The sequence below is a fragment of the Tachysurus fulvidraco genome, chromosome 21 (genome assembly GCF_022655615.1).
Source record: "Tachysurus fulvidraco isolate hzauxx_2018 chromosome 21, HZAU_PFXX_2.0, whole genome shotgun sequence".
Taxonomy (NCBI): Eukaryota; Metazoa; Chordata; class Actinopteri; order Siluriformes; family Bagridae; genus Tachysurus; species Tachysurus fulvidraco.
In genome coordinates this window covers 8589050-8609852 of record NC_062538.1, presented here as the reverse complement: position 1 = coordinate 8609852, position 20803 = coordinate 8589050, and the positions used below count along the sequence as shown (strand labels likewise).

The 20803-nt window shown below is 35.9% G+C and overlaps 2 protein-coding genes across 3 annotated transcripts in view; one reads left to right on the top strand and one right to left on the bottom strand.

The window, feature by feature from the left end:
- The first annotated feature begins 854 nt into the window (after nucleotides 1–854).
- htr3a (5-hydroxytryptamine (serotonin) receptor 3A) lies at nucleotides 855–9176 on the top strand. Its single transcript, XM_027134169.2, has 9 exons — nucleotides 855–1066; nucleotides 2869–3032; nucleotides 3129–3173; nucleotides 3282–3391; nucleotides 4764–4933; nucleotides 5240–5400; nucleotides 5728–5938; nucleotides 7043–7273; nucleotides 8631–9176. Exons 1-9 carry the CDS (start codon nucleotides 1000–1002, stop codon nucleotides 8969–8971), a joined length of 1500 nt encoding a protein of 499 aa, XP_026989970.1. The 5' UTR covers nucleotides 855–999; the 3' UTR covers nucleotides 8972–9176.
- Nucleotides 9177–15033: 5857 nt separating this feature from the next.
- zbtb16a (zinc finger and BTB domain containing 16a) overlaps nucleotides 15034–20803 on the bottom strand; it is a 96845-nt gene continuing 91075 nt past the window's right edge. For both annotated transcript variants that reach the window (XM_027134115.2, XM_027134116.2), the window contains exon 7: nucleotides 15034–19657. In XM_027134115.2, coding sequence (XP_026989916.1) covers nucleotides 19428–19657 — 230 coding nt within the window. In that variant the 3' untranslated portion in view covers nucleotides 15034–19427. The remainder of the gene's footprint in view (nucleotides 19658–20803) is intronic.

Below are 20803 nucleotides of genomic sequence, written 5' to 3'. Positions count from 1 at the left end.
AATATTGAATATTCTAATATTTAAGCACTGCAAATCAACTAGCATTCATTTTAAGTCAATAATATTAAGCCATTTATATTGTACATATATATATATATATATATATATATATATATATATATATATATATATATATATATATATATAGTTTTTATCCACTGAAATTGTCATTTTCTTAAACAAAACAAAGAAAAAAAAACGCCTGTGAATTAAAACAATTAACATACCACATAGTCTGTTATGGTCACAAGCTTTCACTGCATGGGACTAAATATTTTGATTGATGTCACAATGAATTAAAATCATTTCCAAAAAGAAATCCACATAATGAGGACATATATTTATGGTCTGAAATGATATTTGGGGTGGATGGGGGAGATAATAAATCATCAAATGTTGATTTTACTGTATGCACCTTTTCTTGCATGTATATTTTCCAGGTAAATGTTGCTTTAGACACACCATATTTTGTGGTACTTTTTACACAGTTTAACACAGTTTGTATCCATCATTTGGTGTTTTTGTTTTCTGCAGAACAAGCTAAAAAAAAAAGGTAAATCACTGAAGATGTACATTTTGGTTCAGTAAGTTCCAGAAAATGTAAATATACCATCCGTTGATGTTTTAATTGAATTTTAAATCTACACAACATCCTCCAACTCCTCCAACTACAGATAAAAGACACTGTCATATGTTTTACAGAATTTATAATACTAAGTGAAATAATTTCCATGCGGAGGTAATGTGGAGAAAAATGCTCTGAAACAATGCATGTGCAGTGTGGCGCTGATCTCCGCCCGCTCAGCTGGATGAAGATGAGGATGAGGGCTGAAAGTGAAGGAGGTGGGGTTAAGAGCTGCAGTAGTGAGTGCTGATGGTAAACTGAAACTCAGGACATCAGGAACCTCAGGAGCATCAGAGCCCTGCAACCTGCCTGAAATAAACCTGCAATAAGCCCACAGTGCCTTTATTCTGATCCACGGTGGAGTTTAAGGCAGCATGAGGACTTTAGTGGTATGGACAGCGATCAGTGTGTGTGTGCACATTGCAGTGACAGCCTGCTCAGGTGAGTGCGGCCAACTAACATTTATCTGTCGTTAGTGAATTAATAGTATGAGAAGATATTGATGTACAGATACAGTATATATATAAAAAAAGTGATTCAACAGTAGCACTTGTATATGGTAGTGTGATTTCAAAATAATTGATTGTGAAGTACATAACTGGAACTTACAGACTAGTCCTGTACCTTTTAAAGTGCACAACATGCACTTTCTTGTGTAATAGACACACACTAAGCATTAAAAACCATGTTCCCTTGATGGTACAACCTCATTGACATGGAGAGATGCAGTTTACTGCCTTTGTTTGTTTGTTTGTTAGTTTGTTGCACTAAACCACTATTAATAAACTAATAAACATAGTAATTTAGCTAATTGTATTTGGTATATTATGTATAGTAACTGAAACTTGGTTAATTCGATGTACTGTATTGACAGCTGCAACATCCAGCTAGATATATAACATACTACGTGTTTATCAATTGGTGTTTACGATTTGTTTTGATGGTGTTAAGCGTGTAGTACCATAATACATAAAATGGATTTTTTCACCATGATATATAAAAAAAATGGTACAATAAGTGCAGCTATAATGTATAATGTAGCCATCAACAAAGCACCACTTTGTAAAATTGGATATGAATTTTTACACATTCCTTTTCTACACATTCCTTTTTCTTTCTTTCTTTCTTTCTTTCTTTCTTTCTTTCTTTCTTTCTTTCTTTCTTTCTTTCTTTCTTTCTTTCTTTCTTTCTTTCTTTCTTTCTTTGCCAAAAAAAGATTATAATACAATATGTTAGATAATTATCCAATATGTTGGTAGTAATGGTAATTGTACTGGGCATTAATGCCACAATAACTCTTTTCTATACTGTTAGCTGCAACATACAGTACTGTAACTGTGAATGTATTGTTTCAATTTACACAAAAATCCTGAACAAGATCACAGACATAAATCATTGCAAATAATGTAGATATATGTAAATCTAAATCCTTTTCCAAAACTAATTTAATTTCTTTTCCATTTGTTACATGATCAGATTAAAATTGTTCATTGTTTCCCTGATATCCCATCCCACCAATTTTTGCTGGTATTGGCATTATATTGATCTTGGATTTCGGATCCCTGCCATCTCTTCTAATGTGTATTACAATATGTTATGTTGTATATCATATGGAAATATAGTACAATGTGTTTTTCTACAGTGACACAAGAAACAATAATTGGCAGTATTTATTAGTTCAAAATTGAAATTTAATTTGCATTAAAAAAATGCTAAAAGAGATTTACTGTAACTGTAAACCTAATCTGGTTGCAACAATTAGATTCAGGTCTCCTGTGTAAGGTCTACAGTGAGTGAGGAACATTTTGTATGTTTAGGCAATATTGGGTAAAAAAAAAATCTATATATTTTAAAAAAGAAACTCTGATTATGAAAATTTGTGAAATATGTGAATAATACATGAAATCCATGTAAACTTGCAACTGCACATGAAAAAGTTAAAGACATGAAGTAAAGAACATGTGATTTACAAATTAATAAATAATGTAGAAGTATCACATGTGAAAAATAATGCTTGTGCTCAAGGTGTGATTTTAAATTAATTGACTAAAAACAGTGTGAATATTCACTTAATGAGACTTTTGTTTTTTAATTCTTCCTTTTGTTCTTTTTAACAGAATTTATTATTATTATTATTATTATTATTATTATTATTATTATTATTATTATTATTATTATTATTATTATTATTATTATATTTATTCATTTATTTAACAAATGTATGTTTCTAACCCACTTTTCAGTGAAAAGGCAGGGCAGTAACCCTGGGCGGTTTGCCAATGCAACTTTAGTGCGTTTGTCTGAGCATTTAAGCACAGGATATAAAAAAGGAGTGCGACCTGTAAAAGACTGGCGGGACTCAACCATGGTGGCCATCGACTTAATGGTCTATTCAATCCTGAATGTTGTGAGTAGAATAAACAGTTGCAGCAAATAATATGATTAGGCAGGATTAATATTTGTTCATTTCTGTATAAAAATCTCTGCTGTGTATGTAATTCAGGATGAGAAGAACCAGGTTTTGACAACGTATGTGTGGTACAGGCAGGTAGGTGGTTGTGACATGCAAAGCTCATACACTTAAGAATGAGATTTACAAACCATCCAGATAATACTAATAATACTAATAAGCAGTCATTATTTGTTACATGTTAAGGAATGGACTGACGAATTCCTTGTGTGGAATCCAGAGGATTTTGATGATGTCCGTCAGATCTCGGTACCTTCCGCAAATATCTGGGTACCTGATATTCTCATCAATGAGTTGTGAGTATTGAGTTGATTGCTTTAAACTGTAGTTGATTTCACTTTACATGATAATTGTCAAGTAGATAATGACAGATGATTGATGTCTATTGTATATTGCACATTAGCTTCAAAGATATTTCACTTGGTCCATTCTATTGATCTGGTCTATTGATATACATTATATAGCCAGAGTTTTGTGGACACTTGACCATCACATCCATCTGTTCCTTTTGAGTAAATCATTCCAGATTTAGCCCCGTAAGCTGTTATAATAACCTCAACTCTTCTGTGAAGGCTTTCCACTAGATTCTGGAATAAAGCTATGGGGATTTGAGATCATTCAGACACAAAAACATTAGTCAGATCAGGCAGTGATGTCTGGTAAGGAGGCCTGGGGTGCAGTCAGAATTTCAGTTCATTCCAAAGGTTCTGAATGGGTTTAAAGCCTGCATTGTGTGCAGTCCACTCAAGTTCTTCCACTGTCAGCCTAGCAAGCCATGTCTTAATAGACCTCACTTTGTGACCAGGGGCATTGTCATAACTGAAGCAGGTTTGGACTTCTTAGTTTCTATGAAGAAAAGAATCTTAATGTTACAACATAAAAATGCATTCTTTAAAATGTCCATCTTTGTGGCACCGTTTGGAGAATAACCTTATAAGAGTGTGATGGTCACAATCTTTTAGCCATATAAATGTTATTTTTGTTTGTGAAAAGCTAAAAAAAAGGCTCAGGCACCATATGTTTCTGCATTAAACAAGAATGAGTCCATATTTAGTCCATATTTAAGGATCCTTTGCTTTTCTGTTTTTTCTTTTTTAAATAGTTGTCTTTGTTTTAAAAGGAAATTAGCTCCGTAATTTTTACTGAGCATCTGCCACAGTTCTTTCAGAGGAGACTCTGACTGTTGGACTTATCTTTTTTATGTAAAACCCAACAGCTTTCATCATGTTTTTTTGTCTGAGAAGCCGTCTGTTAGTAGTCTGGAAACATGTTTTCCAATTTTTTTGTTGTAAAAATAATTCAGAGGTCATAAAATAAACACCTTTAACAAACTTTGCAGTAAAAAAGGGTGCCTGAGACTTTTACATAGTACTATATATGTATTGAAAGGTTTCACTGTGGGTGAAATCTAGCCATCTAGAAACCTAGATATTTGATCCATTGCAATTAGTTCAACCACCACTGAATAGAATTTTAGTCTGTAGCAGAGACAACAGTTTAAATTGTGCTTCTATGGTTGTATCTTGCTATAATTGCTATCTTGCTATGTAATTACTATTTTAATAATGCACAGAGTTTTATAACTCAGGACTTTTGTCTAGCTTTCAAGCCTTTGTTAAATATTCCTACAGTATAGGGATTTAACTATTTATTGATTTATTCTTACAGTGTAGATGTTGGAAAGTCTCCCGACATCCCATATGTGTATGTAAACAATGAGGGACTTGTGCAGAACTACAAGCCCATTCAGGTGGTAACAGCCTGCTCTCTCAACATCTACAACTTCCCATTTGACGTCCAGAAATGCAGCCTCACTTTTCAGAGCTGGCTGCACACTAGTGAGTTCACCTATCCTGTCTTACACAATAAGTCCACAATAGTAAGTGCTGTCTCTCTGGAGAAATTATGTAATATGGTTAATTAGGTTATACAACAGCAGAAGTCAAGTTTACATGAAACTGTGAAATCCCATAATGAGGAACCCCTTGAACTTTCAGTGTTTTATTATTGGGAATAATAACATTTTTCACAACAAGGTAACACCAATTTAATTGAGCACCGGCAAAGCCATCAGCATTGTACCTCTTTCCAGGAAGCAGCGATCAGTCTGAATGAAGTGACCTTTAGCATATCTCATCCTGTAGTTAATGACATCAACATCACACTAATGAGGACCCCACAGGCAGTGAAAGAGGACAAATCTGTGTTCATGAACCAGGGAGAGTGGGAGCTGCTGCATGTCCTATCCAAATACAAGTCCTTCAGTGTGGACTGCAAGGACTACTATGCCGAAATGAAGTTCCACGTGTGTATCATCTCCTCTCACTGTTCACTCTTCACTATCACCACACCTGTTAATAGCATTACTAACATGATATGTTTTAACTAAAACTGACATTTTTTCATACTCCAAATGTAATCAATCAGACAAGAACAGGTTTCCCAAAGTTTATCATTTTATTTGCTAAATGAAATGTGTTTTTTTTTTAGCTTCAATTTTTGATGTTTTTTCAACGTTTTAGACACCTGATCAATGATAGAAAGATTTAGCTAAACAATTGCAATAAAATTTTACATTTCTATCTTTGTCACCACATTACTGGGAAATTGCTTCTCATGCTGCTACCCTCAGGTGGTGATTCGTCGCAGACCTCTGTTCTACACCGTCAATCTACTTCTCCCCAGCATATTCTTGATGGTGATGGATATAGTGGGCTTCTACCTTCCCCCTGACAGTGGAGAGAGAGTATCCTTCAAGATCACTCTGCTGCTGGGATACTCTGTCTTCCTCATCATAGTCTCTGACACGCTGCCAGCCACCGCCATTGGCACACCTCTTATTGGTATATGGTTCATTGTGTTTAGTGCAAAAAAGCCTGGATGAAATGCTAGTCCTTTGTAAAGCTTGATGACAGAGTGAAAAATGCCTGTCATTTGCATGAAAACTATATGAAGTATGAAAGTATTGTGTAGTGAAAAATGTCCTAATGTTTGGACAAACTGTGTTGTGTTTATTTGAACATTGCCACTATGTGTTTGCTCATTTCACATTGTGCTACTCATTTAAATTAGATATCAATTCTATAAGTACAAGGACTATAATGGGATATTATATGATATGATATATAATATGCACATAGGCCATGCCTCCTTCATTGGGACTGACAGGTTTATAGGACATGCCTTTATTATGAGGCACTTGTCCTTTAACTGGGATTGACAGGCACAGAGTCTATATCATAAACACTCCTAGCGCAGAGGCTACACCAGATTCATTGGGACTGATGGGCATAAAGGCTACACCTTCTTCACTGGGACTGACAGACACAGAGGCTACACCTCCTTCACTGGGACTGACATACACAGAGGCTACACCTCCTTCACTGGGACTGACAGACACAGAGGCTACACGTCCTTCACTGGGACTAACAGACACAGAGGCTACACCTCCTTCACTGGGACTGACAGACACAGAGGCTACACCTCCTTCACTGGGACTGACAGACACAGAGGCTACACCTCCTTCACTGGGACTGACAGACACAGAGGCTACACCTCCTTCACTGGGACTGACAGACACAGAGGCTACACCTCCTTCACTGGGACTGATAGTCACAGAGGCTACACCTCCTTCATTAGCACTGATTGGCACAGAACATTACTTTTTTCACAAGGACAACTAACACTCTATATAATAACACAACAGTATTGAAATGTTTAGTTTCTATTAGTATTAGTATCTACTAGTACATTTTCCAACCTCATTTCCTTATGTTATGCATGGTAAAAAAAAACCCCACAAATTTGAAATAATTACAATTTTTATCAGAATGTTTTCATCAAAATAAAAATATATTTTTAATAGTTACAGAAGTGTCATAAAGTAAATAACAGCAGAAACGGTCAATAATTCTGTTTTGTTTATTGTGTGTCTGTGTTTCGGGTAGGTGTGTACTTCATTGTGTGCATGGCCCTGCTGGTGATCAGCCTCACAGAGACAGTGCTGATTGTGAGGCTGGTGCATAAGCAAGACCTGCAGACACATGTGCCACAGTGGGTCAAGTACCTGGTGCTGGAGAAGGCCACCATTCTTCTCTGCATCCGCAACAAGAAGTTTTGCTCTCTGCTAGTACATGAGTCTGACCTTTCACACTTCAGAGAGAATAACATGAACACAGGTGGGTATGCAGTAAAGATTCTTTCAAAAAGTTGTTTTCTACTGAATAATAATAAAAAAAGAACTTTATGTCTAACTAGAGCTGGTGATGATAGTAGAACCAACCGCACCATAAATTCATTACCACAATATGATGTATATGTTACACAATATGTAATGCTACATGGGCTATCTTTGGTGCAAGCAATCTTTCACTGCCTTACTAATGATGTCCTGTGGGATATGCTGGGACTGTTTCTCATCACATAAAATGATGACATCCTTATGTACTCCCTCTTATATTTTACAAATCCCTCCATCTAGTACTTCTCTTGAGACTTCCTACAGCTTTTCAGACTACAGAACTAATTTCACAATGTCTTCAGGTACTTTGGAATCACAGGCAATATCAGAAATGATCGGGGTCAAGGTTTCAAGGCTACAATGAGAAACAGGGGTTATTATTATAACAGGAGATATTATATAGTCTGACTACTTCCCATAAGCCATCGACCAAGTATATAGGCATTTCCAGTGCACTTTCTATTCCAACAACCAAGAGAACTTGGCACAATTCCTCCCATGAGCAGCATATGCCCAAAACTCTCTTTGACACACCACCTCCAACATTTCCCCATTCTACTGCTTCCTAGGGCACCAAGTTGCTCTTATTTCTTTGGAATGGCAACATAAAATGAAATGTCTCATGCCTCAAGCCAGTCAAGCCTGGTGTAAAGTAAATACCTGGCCATCATGGATGATCTGTATGGCTCTCCTGGGATCATGCAATCAAGTTTAATTTTATAGCCAAATCAAATTTTCGTGATTACCTGACACTATACTTACTGATCATGATTTGCATTAATTTTCATGAATCTAGTTTCATAGTCTAGAAAGAAATCAGCCCCAGCCACAATTCCTTATACCAGGTCTAACAGATTTCTTAGCTATGGTAACCAATTTACACCAGCACATGTAAAATGTTCAGTGATATTTGACAATAAAATAGAATAATGTTGAAAAGAGTATAACAAGATGGTGTTAAAAATATTCTTTCTTTGCTGCTATTATAATCTCCTCGGCTTTGAGAAGACTTTCTACTAGACTTTGGACCATGTCTGTGGGTATTAGTGATAATTCTGTTACAAAAGCACAAGATGTTGGGCTCTGATGTCAGGCACGAAGGTCTGGCATGAAGCTTGTGTTCTATTACCAAAGATATTCAGTGGGATTGGGGTCAGGGGTCTGTGCAGTCCTCTAGAGTTCTTCCACACCAATCTTGGTAAACCATAACTCTCTGAACCTCACTTTATGCACCAAGGCATATATAAATAATATAAACTTTTGGCCATATGGTATACATTTTTTTCTGTTGCTAGTGCGCTGTAACCATCACCACTGTGACAGCTCCAGAGATATAGACAGGAATCTCATTATGGGACTTCCCATTCGGGACAGCACTCCACCAGTCATGGACAACATCCTACATGAAGTTTCGTCCATCCGGCAGTACCTGGAGAAGAGACAGGCTTGTCGAGACATTGCAAAAGAGTGGCTTAAGGTAGGCTATGTGCTGGATGTGCTGCTTTTCAGAGTCTACCTGCTGGCCATGCTGGCCTATACCATCACCCTGGGCACACTCTGGTCTGTGTGGCAGTATGAAAAGAGCAGAGAAATGAAAGAGCAGCGAAATGTTTCCTTATGCCATATCTCTTATTAAAAGCAGTTGCTGTGTATTGTCAGTTAACACACTTGTGAAAATTGAAATATACTTGACACAATCGGTGTCCCACAACAGAACTGCTAGCTGTTCAAGCACTGCAGTATGACTACAGTAGGTGTGTCAGTCTAGACTCACTGCGCCACGCAACAATTTCAGCTTTTGTTGCAATATATAACTGCTGAGGTCACTTTATATGTTGGACAAAATGTTTGGATGTGTACAAGTTTGATGGAGACATTAAAGGATGAAATTTAAACCAGAACACCTAACACTTAGCATTTACATCTGTAGCTAATATTGCTGTATCTGATGTGACTTTTTGAAAAAATGTAACCTCCTTATAGAAAAGTCCATTTTTTTTCACAATTGATTTCTTGCATGATGTATTTAATTTCCATTAAATACATTTCCACCTTTTCTATTCTTTTTTTAAATCCATTTTTTGTTGAATTGTGTGTGTTTGTGTGTGTGTGTTTTCCACATCTATCACATGTGGTTTATTCTGTGAAGATTAATTTACTTTCCATGTAATTTTATATGTAGTGCATGTGTTATTGTCGATTTCTCACACAATTAATTTAGGTGTGATTTTCTCATATAATTTAATATGATTTGAAAATGTGTCTCAAAAAATTTAATCAATAACAATCACAAGTGGAAAAACATGATTATATGTGAAATGTGATTTTTTTTTAAAAAATGTGAATAAATAACATTAATTATATATTTATGGATACTGTTAACAATATCACAATTTGAGCTTTATTATCATCAACAGCAATTCAGAATGGAGCCATTTTGTTATGCATACCCTGCTGTTGCATTATAATTTCCATTCTCTGTGTATGCCTTAATCAGTTTAATGACACTGTCTTCTTGTACATGTATTTAAAGTGTGCAAATGCTGTATTTTAATGGCAGATAATATCCAAAATATCTCAATGTCTTACATACCCGTGATCATACACATATCATCATATGTATCTTCTAGATCAGCCAAGACAAGTTTAGTGTCTTCAATGTAAAAGAAGCTTAGAGCTTGCAATTCTAGTTTAATTCTAAATAAACACAAACTCACAATCAGAAGACATATTTTGGTTCCATACTAGCATTTGTACATACACAGTTACATAAAATAAGAATATAACAGTAATAATGGCTATCAGTAAATTAAATAAAACAAACTAAAACTACATTATAACTTGATTCACTTCTAGCATACAGTTCAGTTCTAGATCTGACTCAGATGCCAGTGTTAAAAGCGAGCAAAGGGGAGGAAGAAAGCGGCTTTGCTTCAGGAAGGCTGCCATGACTGTTTTTAGCTCTGTAACTGTTTTTGTAATTTTTTTAGATGACTGTGTATTATACAATGTCAGAATGTGTAATGATTTACGTTTAGCATTAAAGGCAAATTTGATTGAACATGAATGGCTTCTTTATAACATTATATACAACATCCAAAATTAATTTTGCAATCAAAATAAGTTGATTTTTAAAATGGTATGTTTACAATTCTTTTCATCATCATGCTGGTCTAATTTAATTTTGGGTATTAGTTTTTTACATCACACTACAGTGCTGCTCTTGGTGGTGCTGATACTGCGTACACTCTGAGTACACTCTGAATGATGCCATATTCCTCTCTGGTCATTTGTGCTACAAAGTGGAGGAAAACATGGATGCCTACATGCTCATCTTTTGTTAGCAAAAATTTAGCCAGCTAACTATGATTAGCAAAACAGCAAACTCTATATAATGCTATATAAGTGTTATAGATTTAACAAGGAATTATGTCTATATGTTAGAAAGCATAACCCATTTAAAAATAATACTTTGTTTACTACTGATGCTGTGTGCAGGCAAGTTGATTCAATGTCACTTGCTGAACTCAAAGGAACTCTAGCTAAGGAGTTCCTGAGTACAAAATCTGGGTTGAGGGAATTTTATTTTTTTCCTTTTGAGATTAGGAATTACAAATTATGATCTCTAGACGAGTGCTGCGTTAGCCCTTGCATTATTTTAACTGAACATGCTTTTAGTAACACTTTATTAGCAGCACTTTAGTAATCACTTCCTTCTCTGTATGTTCTGCTCAAACAGACCTGCTAATACTGCCATCAATGGCATCATTCTCGTCATCTTATATATCACTAACCAGCCAAGCCAAATATCTGTTGTTGCTCAGCACAACTATTTTGTACAGCTGCAATGCCTTCATGTACTTTGATTACAATATTTCATGTCTCCTCTACTTCTATACTGGATTCTCATTAATGACATAGAATGTCTCTGGAAAACGGTGAAAACGGAGAAAAGCTCTTGTTCTTTTGTTTTTATGAGCGAAGATCGTTGACCATTGTTGTTTTAATGGAGCAAGCAGTGACTCCCCTATTACACCTGCACTACATATCACCACTAACTTCTCACAGGAATAATAAAAACAGAGGACCAATAAACAAATTACAAATATTTTAACAAAAATGTAATGTGTTTGACGTTGAATATTTCCTTTGAAATTCTTATTTGTTAGTTGTATTAACCGGGTAGCTTTAGTGCAAAACTAAAGACATGCTTTGGTCGATTGACTACATTAAGAGGGAAAAATCTGTCTTTAACTGGGCCTTTCCTTGATTATATGAAAGTTAGGTATTATTAGATGCCTTAGGAGTAACCCTAAATGTACTTATAGTAAAGATTTTTGAAACCTCACCAGGAGGCTTATTGTGATTGGAAAAACGGCAATGACACCCTAGATTATTAAAGTAAAAATCAGTTAAACAGACGATGGCAGAATTGATCGCAATACAATCAATGAAACATCGTCTAGGCAGCCTTCTGCAATTCACAAGCCATTATCCAATCAGTCAGGGCTGTGAAACAGTAAGTAATTTGATATACTATACTTATTGCTATATATTCAGTTTATATAGAGCACCGTATACTTTAGTGTAAAAATTCTGTTGCCGAAACCATTTGGGAGTGAAGGTCATACTCATTCACCACCACTAGAGGGCTATAAAAGCCAAAGATCTTGCTTTTGGGTTGCTATTGTCTGAGGCCATTTCAGAAAGCATCCATGAATAAATCTCATGGGGTGAAATAAGAAACAGGACACAGTGATTAGTAGTTTTGCAATGAACACCAATCAAGAACAGGAACAGGTCCAACATAAAGTGTAGCCAATTAGCAAGCAAGATTTATTCAGCTGGCATTTGAAGAAAAAAAAAAAAACACCCCAAAAAAAACAAGCATCTGAACAAATGGATTCAGTAGGTTCCTTCAGGACATTGCTTGTCTTCTAAATTCACTTGTCAATAGATGTCCCCAGGCTGAGTCACAGAAGCCTACAGGCATGGCTTTGCTGCAAACACAATCAGAAGGATTTGGACAAGACCATGTCCGCAATTCATCGCATAACGCTCTTGTCCATTAGATCATATGTGGGTCAGAGAGCACCTAAAAGATGGGACCCCCTTAGCTGGCACACAAAGACCATTCAGCAGCAGATTCAAATTCACCCCAGACCTCTGTCACATGGTGGGGAGGCTCACATGACCTTCGTCGCAGCCCAGAGTACAAGCTAGAATGCTTCTGAATGATAGTGAGATTTCAAAGAAGAAGGCACCTTTAATGTGATTAGACTGATCTAACACCAAAATATAATCAGCTTTGTGTGAAGAAAGAAAGGAGTTAATTAGCCCTGAGCTCTCTCATAGACATGCTCACTGAGACATTTTCTACTTTTAAACAACCCAGCTTTGTTTCAGTACAAAGCAGAGGAACCTAGAGTACAATACAGAAATGACAATTTCATTTTACTCTGAAATTTACATTTCACATGTCTGACTTATGGTGTAAATTACATTTTCAAACCTTTTACTTGTACAACACACATCCATTGCCCACAAATGTCGTCATTCTACTTTAACTGAATAACAAATGCACACTGCTATGTACATAATCTTACACAGAGTATGTTACACGCACCAAATCACACTGACAGTTTTATTATTGTACTGGTTTGTAGTTGTTTGTTTAGATGATTCCTCTGAGTCGTCTATGTAAAGAGCACAGAAAGCTCTCTGGCTCTGTGCAACTTAGGTTTGTATGCTCTACTCGTCTGCTTTCTGGAGAGAACGAGAGCTCTTTTGTTTGAGGCTATTTCTCTCCAAATGGTAATCAGAGCAGGCTGTAATGGCAAGTCCTGCACAGCTAATGCTACAGTACATGTGCGACTCCCCTTCAGTAAGCAAAGCACTTATCCAGGGTATCCTGTATTTTTCCACTGCAGGAAGAGACACAAACGCTCATGGCTCAAGGTTTTTATTCCATTTTTAATTTTACTGGACATACACAGCTGCAGGTGGTTCTGAAATGAGTGTTTTTTCATTTAATTTGAAACATATGAAATCATTATGACATCCTCAGATACTGGAGAAAATCTTGGAAGAAAAAAATACATAACTCATTATTTATAACTCATACTATACTATGAGTTATACTACACTGTGAGTAATATAATATCAGTTTTTAATGTTTAAACACGTCTTCTATTTCATAATCAAATAATTACAAAAATACTAAAAACTGATTTGCAATATTATTGTACAACTAGGTTTACTGTTTTTTTATTTCATTTTTAAGCTTCTGTTTACATTTTCTGTCCCTGAACCCCACCCCCTTTTCTCTAAATGGTAACTCAAACATCATTTCAGTTTGACAAGACCAATTTAATTGCAATTTACTTGTCATTGCAATTGACCTAGGAGACCACGAAGGGCTCTCAAATACAAACCACTTCTATAAATGAGGTTTAAGCAGCCTTTAATTCAAACCTAACCCTAAACCAAACATTAGTACACGTTCCTCCTGTACAGACCAGTAAAATTGACGAGAAGCATGTAAAAATCCACTTAAAGAAAATAGACTTGACATACGCAGCCAACAAATAATAAATTAAATAAGGCAATGTTCATGTATAGCCTACATTAAAACTGTTTTATAAATAATATTTCTAACAGTGGTTTATTAAATATAAAACAATTTGACACCATAAGTATGTAAGGAATACAGACTGCTACATACTATGCAAAGAATAAAACACAGTATTATCCCATGCTGTTTTATTCCTGACACCACAGCAATTTGCCAAGAATTATCTATTTTTTTCTTATAACAAGACACACATCATATTTATTAAAAGGCTGTTGAAAATCCATGGAATAAGTTGGACTCTTTTTTTAAAAAGAAACATTTCCTAACGGAAAATTTATATATATCCAAACTAATGGTTACACACATGAACACATCTGTTGCTGTGGAGCATCACATATTACTTAAATTACTACATTCATGCCACACTAAGTTAATCAACACCTTCTTACCATAATTAAACTGTGGTCAGTGTGTAGTAAACATAGTTGGATTATTATAAAGAATAAAATTATTATTGTTAACGTTAATTCTTCTTCACCGCTTCTGTTTTTCTACCCATCCCGAGGCATCTAGAGCTTGTACCAGCTCCACTTGTGCTCCGTTTCATGAAGATTTCGGATCTTCAGTGAGATGAAGCCAACCATGTGAGGATACTTAGACATCTACAGAGATGTACCAGCTCTAGTTGGACTCTGCTTCATAGAGTATTCGAACATTCTAAGAGGAAATGCCAACTACATGTGTTTTTTGAGGACAACAGCCTTCTCATGCCACAGGCTTGTTTTTTGGGGATAATTACAAACACATTTAAATAGAAGTCTAACTGAATTTTTGTTTTATATTAATCTTTGTATAATATTAAACTTTTGTATCATGTTTCTTATGTCCTGTAAAGCTGCTTTGAGACAATGTCCATTGTAAAAACTGCTATACAAATACATTTGAATTGAATTGAATGATCAATAATTGAAGAAAAAAAAGATCAACAATTGAAATTGAAAAGAAAATGAGCTTTTTTGATCACAACATAGCTTAATCATACAGCACCTTGTGGTAAATAATATTAAGACCTATATGACTCAATAAACAGGTAACAGACATTAAAAATAAAAATCGACACAGACTTAAGACCACTTTTTATTTTTTTCTAACTGCAGATTTAAGGAATACAACTGAACATTGTTATTGGATGAGACTCATAAATAAAAATACAAAAACAAACAAAAAAATCACTACAAAACCATCTACCGTTAGTATTATGTAAAAAAAAATCTCTCACTATTAAAGGCACACGATTTACTTAGTAACAACATTGAGAAGAAAACCTGCAGCATTAAATCTCTTTAATTTCTTTTTTATTTTTTTTCCACACTCCATCAGAGAACACTGAAATGTTACAAAGAGATGTGTCTGATCCTACACGGAAAGAAAAACTACATCAGAAACCGATGCCGATATCCGTAGCACAATTGCCAGAAAGTGGTGCTACAAAAATAGCAGGTGGCTGGAAAAAGACAAAAGGACCTTTTGCAAAGCAGAATGCAAATTAATTACTATTTTTTTTATTTTATTTTATTTTTTTTACAATTGACAACAGAAAAAAAATAATTGGGCACCTTCTAAGATTAGGCTAAGATTAGGTGCTGAGGTAGACGTAACTAGAACAATTCAAAATAATTATAAAAACACTATTTTCTTTTAGTACAACGCAACTGGACTGGCACTTGTGCTGTCACAATAAGGAAAAAAAAACAGATAAGCCGGAAATGGGATACACTAAAGGTAGGAGATGGGGGTTAGAGAGAGAGAGAGAGAGAGAGAGAGAGAGAGAGAGACAGAGAGAGGAGAGTGAGAGAGACAGAGAGAGACCGAGAGAGGAGAGTGAGAGAGAGAGACAAACTTAGGTTTGAGAGTGTCAATAGAGACAAACAAGAGAGAGAGAGTCAGAGAGATAGAGTAAATTAAAGAAACACTTTGTTACATAGAAAAGCTCTGTTGCGCTTGGTCCGACAGGGCGATTGGTCCTCAGTGCTAATTTAAAAAAAAAAAAAAAAAAAAAGGTCTTGGTGCTTCCAACAATTTCACCTAGACCTCAATGGCACATGCATGGCAACACGGCGTGAAATGTCTACTCTTGCTAAAACACCACACGCAAACATAGTGAGCCAAACTCCAGGGATGCCAGGATGACACTGTCTCTTTATACAAATGCTGATAATATAAGTACTCAAACCTAAATAACAGTGATGTCAAGCTGGGGCAGTAATATCAGTGTACAAAAAAAAAAAAATGAGACACCATCAGCTTTAATCAGCAAAACCCGTTGCTGATATTAATACAATTGAAGAAACAGTGCCAAAATTTTTGACTTTAAAAAAAATCTCTTGAGATAAATGCACATTTCATTCCAACGAATGTTTACCTTTTATTTTTTAATCTTTGTGTACAAAATACAATAGCTATGCAGAATCAGATATTTAGTCCCTAATGAAAAAACAGATCCTATAATGATCCGATACCTTTTCCCACACGGACATGGTTATTTTTTTTTTTTTTTTTTAACCAACAATCAGCAACAATGTGATCACAATGGCATCCCTGGAGCTCTAGAGACACCGATTAAGTTTTGAAAAATACAGAAACGAAGCAGATATCGATGGACAATTTGAACAATTTCATTTAGGCACAAATATTACAGAAACATCAGAGTAACATCGAGGGAAGAACTAGATCAATGCCAATATCTTTTAATCTTATAGAGAGAAAAGTGGCATAGAACATTAAGATTTGATTAGTGCATTCGACACTAACAGGCTCTTACTCACCCTCACACTCACACTCGTACTCGTACACCCATACTCCATGGGAAGTAAACAAAAGAAGGTATAGAGGACAGTGACACTAGTGTGTGGCTTAATATCTGTTATAGTTGCCCAATATGAAACATTTTTTATCCGCCATTTTATTTTATGCCTCATACATTGAGCTACTTAGGCTTATAAAGGGCAAAAGTTCCCCCAAACTCACAGTGTTTTCCAGAATACTACAAGACACAAGACAGGTACATGACTTCCCCCCACGTCTGCCCGCCCCCTCATCAGTCACTTCAAGTAACAAAAAAAATATATATTGGCAACATTGATTGTTTGAAATCGTAAGTACGATTTGTGTTAATTGATCATTGGCATCACAATACATTTCTCTCTCGTTTTTTTTTTTGTTATACTTACAAAGCAGACATTTGTGGCTGATTTAGTCCTTCACCTACAATGTATTGACATCCAGAAAAGCAACACTGAACCACAACAACGTTCACACACTTATCTCCAACATTACCAAAGAGGAGCAAGGCAAAAAAGTCCAACCAGAGAAGAACAATGTTTATAAAAAAAAAAAAAAAAAAAAGAAGAAGAAGAAAAAAAATACAAATATTTGCCCTGCTGAAACCTCAACAAATGGAAAGGGGACCAACACTCGATACAAAAATATCACAATTTTATATATCAAATGGCCTTTGCTGGCTCTTGCTCAGGACTACACTCATAAAGAAACGTTGATCGACAGGATATCATTTTTTTCCTTTTTTCATCCTCAATTACCACCTGCAGTCCCAATTGTCCAACGCACAATGCACAGCTGCATATGACCTGTTCTTAGCGGTTCAGGCTTTGTGAACCATCTTTTTTTTCACATTACAAAACTACAATTCTATTCACATATTTTCAAGTTTAATGCTTTTTTTTTTTTTACTTTAAAGAACTACACTCCATCGATTCCATTCATACCTCATAGATCAACTCTTACCCCAAAGCTTAAGGCTTCAAAATCTCTTCTCTGCTCTTAAAGAAAAAGTTTGGGGTAGGGGGGACAGGCGGGTGGGTCAGAGCAAATTAACGCTTGCTTCTTCCATCATTAACAAATCTTGCCCTTTACATATCTCTTCCAAATCTCAACAGACGGAAAGCATGAGATGAAAAGTTGCAGTAATTCAAAACGTCTAAACACAAAAAAATGTGCTTTTGCCAGACAAAAAAGAAACAAAACTTAGAGGTAGCTTACAAAAAAAAAAAAAAAAGACCAAACCCACAAGCTCTTAAACAAGCAGGGTTTAAAAAAAAATACCAAGTTTGGTAACAATAACACAATAATAATCTCTCATTACCGTGGCACATCATTTTTCACATCTCCTCTGCAAAACATAGCAGGCAGACATAACATGTGTGCATGTAATCAAATATACATACACACACACAAAAGAAGAAACAGAGGAAAAATTAAAAACACAAGCACATGAGGTCACAAAAATACGAGGTAATTCAAGCACAATGTGCTAACAAATCAAGGTAAAATAGGAAATACAGACATAGCAAAGGAACAAACCATACAAAGAGTTGATCTATTCTTTCATGGTAGCCCTCTGGGCTGGACAGACCAGGCAGGCCTCATAGCTCCCATATGTGAAATTTGCTTTCACTTTTCTCTCAGATATGTGGAGACCAGTCCTGTACATCACAGTGCCCTTTAGTGTCCAAGCCACTGGCAAAAGCAGCTTTAGTCATTATTTTGGTCTCTATATCAGAATATACACAGTTGATTAGATTTCTAGTGCGCTCCTTAATGTAATGTACTGCTGAATCCTGCTTAGAAGCTGATTATTTTGTGTTAAACTGATTTCCTGTCATGTACTTTGTGAAAAGGAACTAAATGATTAATAAATGAAGCAAAAAATGTCCAGTTAGTATTAAACGAAAACATACAGCAGAAAAATGGTGTGATGTAGCACTCGATTATGTTGAATGAGAAGGGGGAAAAAAAAATATCAAACAGAAATTGTCATCGTAATATGTGCAATGAAGCTATGACAGGCTATGATGCAGAGACAGAGATTATGTTGAGAAAACTGAAATGGCATTTGTGAATAGCTGGTTTGTATGCTGGTTCAGCCAATAAACCCTTAATGAATGTCAATCAAGCAAGAAAACTCTACCCACCAAGGATCTGTGGTACATCAATAAAAACAATCTTTACAAATCCATAAACTGTACTATCAGACAATGACCTGCTGTACTATAAATCAGATGTGAAGACGTCTTCCTGGCAGATGTAAGTGCTAGCGACACCTCCTGGTATGTCTAAAGTTAATGGGGTCAAGATCTTAGCTATTAACCAGGGGATAACCAGGAGTAATTATTCGAATTCTTCTAATTATGAGAGGGCACAATTTTGAGGATCCCTGCCTGATACAGAGCAGAATCCTTAGTGAGTAGAGCAGACTTCCTGTTTGAGTCACGACACCATCACAACACAACAGAACACAATACTACAACATGACAACGCCACCATACTTAAGTACATTTTTTTTTCCTTGTCCTGTCTTTCGACATTGCCTTGCCCAGCCCTGCCGCCGAAAATGTAAACATTCTCCCCTTTTTGCTTCCTCCGTGTATTCCATCCTTTTGCTCTACCACCCCGGATCCCAATCCCTACCCAACCCTATGCAGGGCTCAGTTACACTCAATTACACGTAGCACAGGTACAGATAGGTCTTCTCGATCCTCCAGTCTGGTGGGATGTCCTCTGGCTTGTGACCCTTCATGTGCTTCTGCATTGTGGACAAGCTGGGGCAATACTCCAGGCAGATGGTGCACTGGTAGGGCGAGGCACCGTTGTGGGTGCGCAGATGTTTGATCATGGCCGAGTAGTCCCTCGAGCGCTGGTGACACAGCTTGCACTCGAAAGGCTTCTCACCTGCAATGGGGAATATGTGAGACGTGGTCAGATTGCCCAAGGACAGACTGCTGTCAAACTTAAAGGTTTGGCCAAAAACTAAAATAAAACCTAGAGTCAAAAATACACCTCATTCGGTAGTTGAACAGAGTGTAATCTGCTAAATAAAGAAGAGCAAATGTAAAAGAATGAAAATGAGACCAAACTCTGTGAAGGTCTGAGCAATCAGAGCATTAACAGAGGAATAATGGTATCATGTTTAGTCTGGTTGGTCAAATGAATCAGAATCAGAAGACACTTTATTAGCCGACAGTGCACTGAAGTGTGGACTAAATTTCACTGCTTAAACAAGGATGTCTGAATTCATTTCTTCACCAGGGCCTTGTAAATAAGTAAATAAATGAATGAATGAATGAATGAATGAATGAATGAATGAATGAAGCTTAAAATAGACTTTATAGAAGCTCCTATAACAAAAATAAGGCTGCATATATCATTTAAGGTGTATACAAGTTATTATTTTTTTTAATGTACACACAATGATTTCATCCTGTAATGTCTAATATTTCTAGGTTTCTTTTAGTAGAGCACATGCAATTACAAATTATTTGATTTTACTGTAATATTTTTACATTTATATATATATATATTTTAACCCTCCGTTAAATCTTTTAATGTTATTTTAGTGTACATTACTGAAAGTGTGTTCTCTTGTTTGTCACCTTGTGAGAAATAATGTGTCACACCTTCAGCTTTATTGTTGCGTCTGATGGGATCACAGTACTCAAGGCATACCTTTGATACAAGGTGCAAATAAACACCATTATGGTAGACAGAAAACAGGCTGGTTTATATCTCCCACTGAGTTAATAGTAATGTGTTTAATAAATAAAATATCAATAGCCGTAACATCCGCATCATGGACAGAACTTTATTTTAAAACAAGTTTAAAGTTGCACTTTGAACTGCTAGCCATGTGAAAAATCAAAGACAACTTATTTGACAACTGCAATGGAAACTTTACTTTGTTTAGTCTCGCTGTAATGAATAAATCATCTAAATGGTGAACTTTAGACAATGTTGCTGAAGAGCACAGAGTCAAGGTGAAGGGCAAACTCCTTACTCGTGTTAGGTCACCCTAGTGGAACTCTAATCACCAAGCTGTTT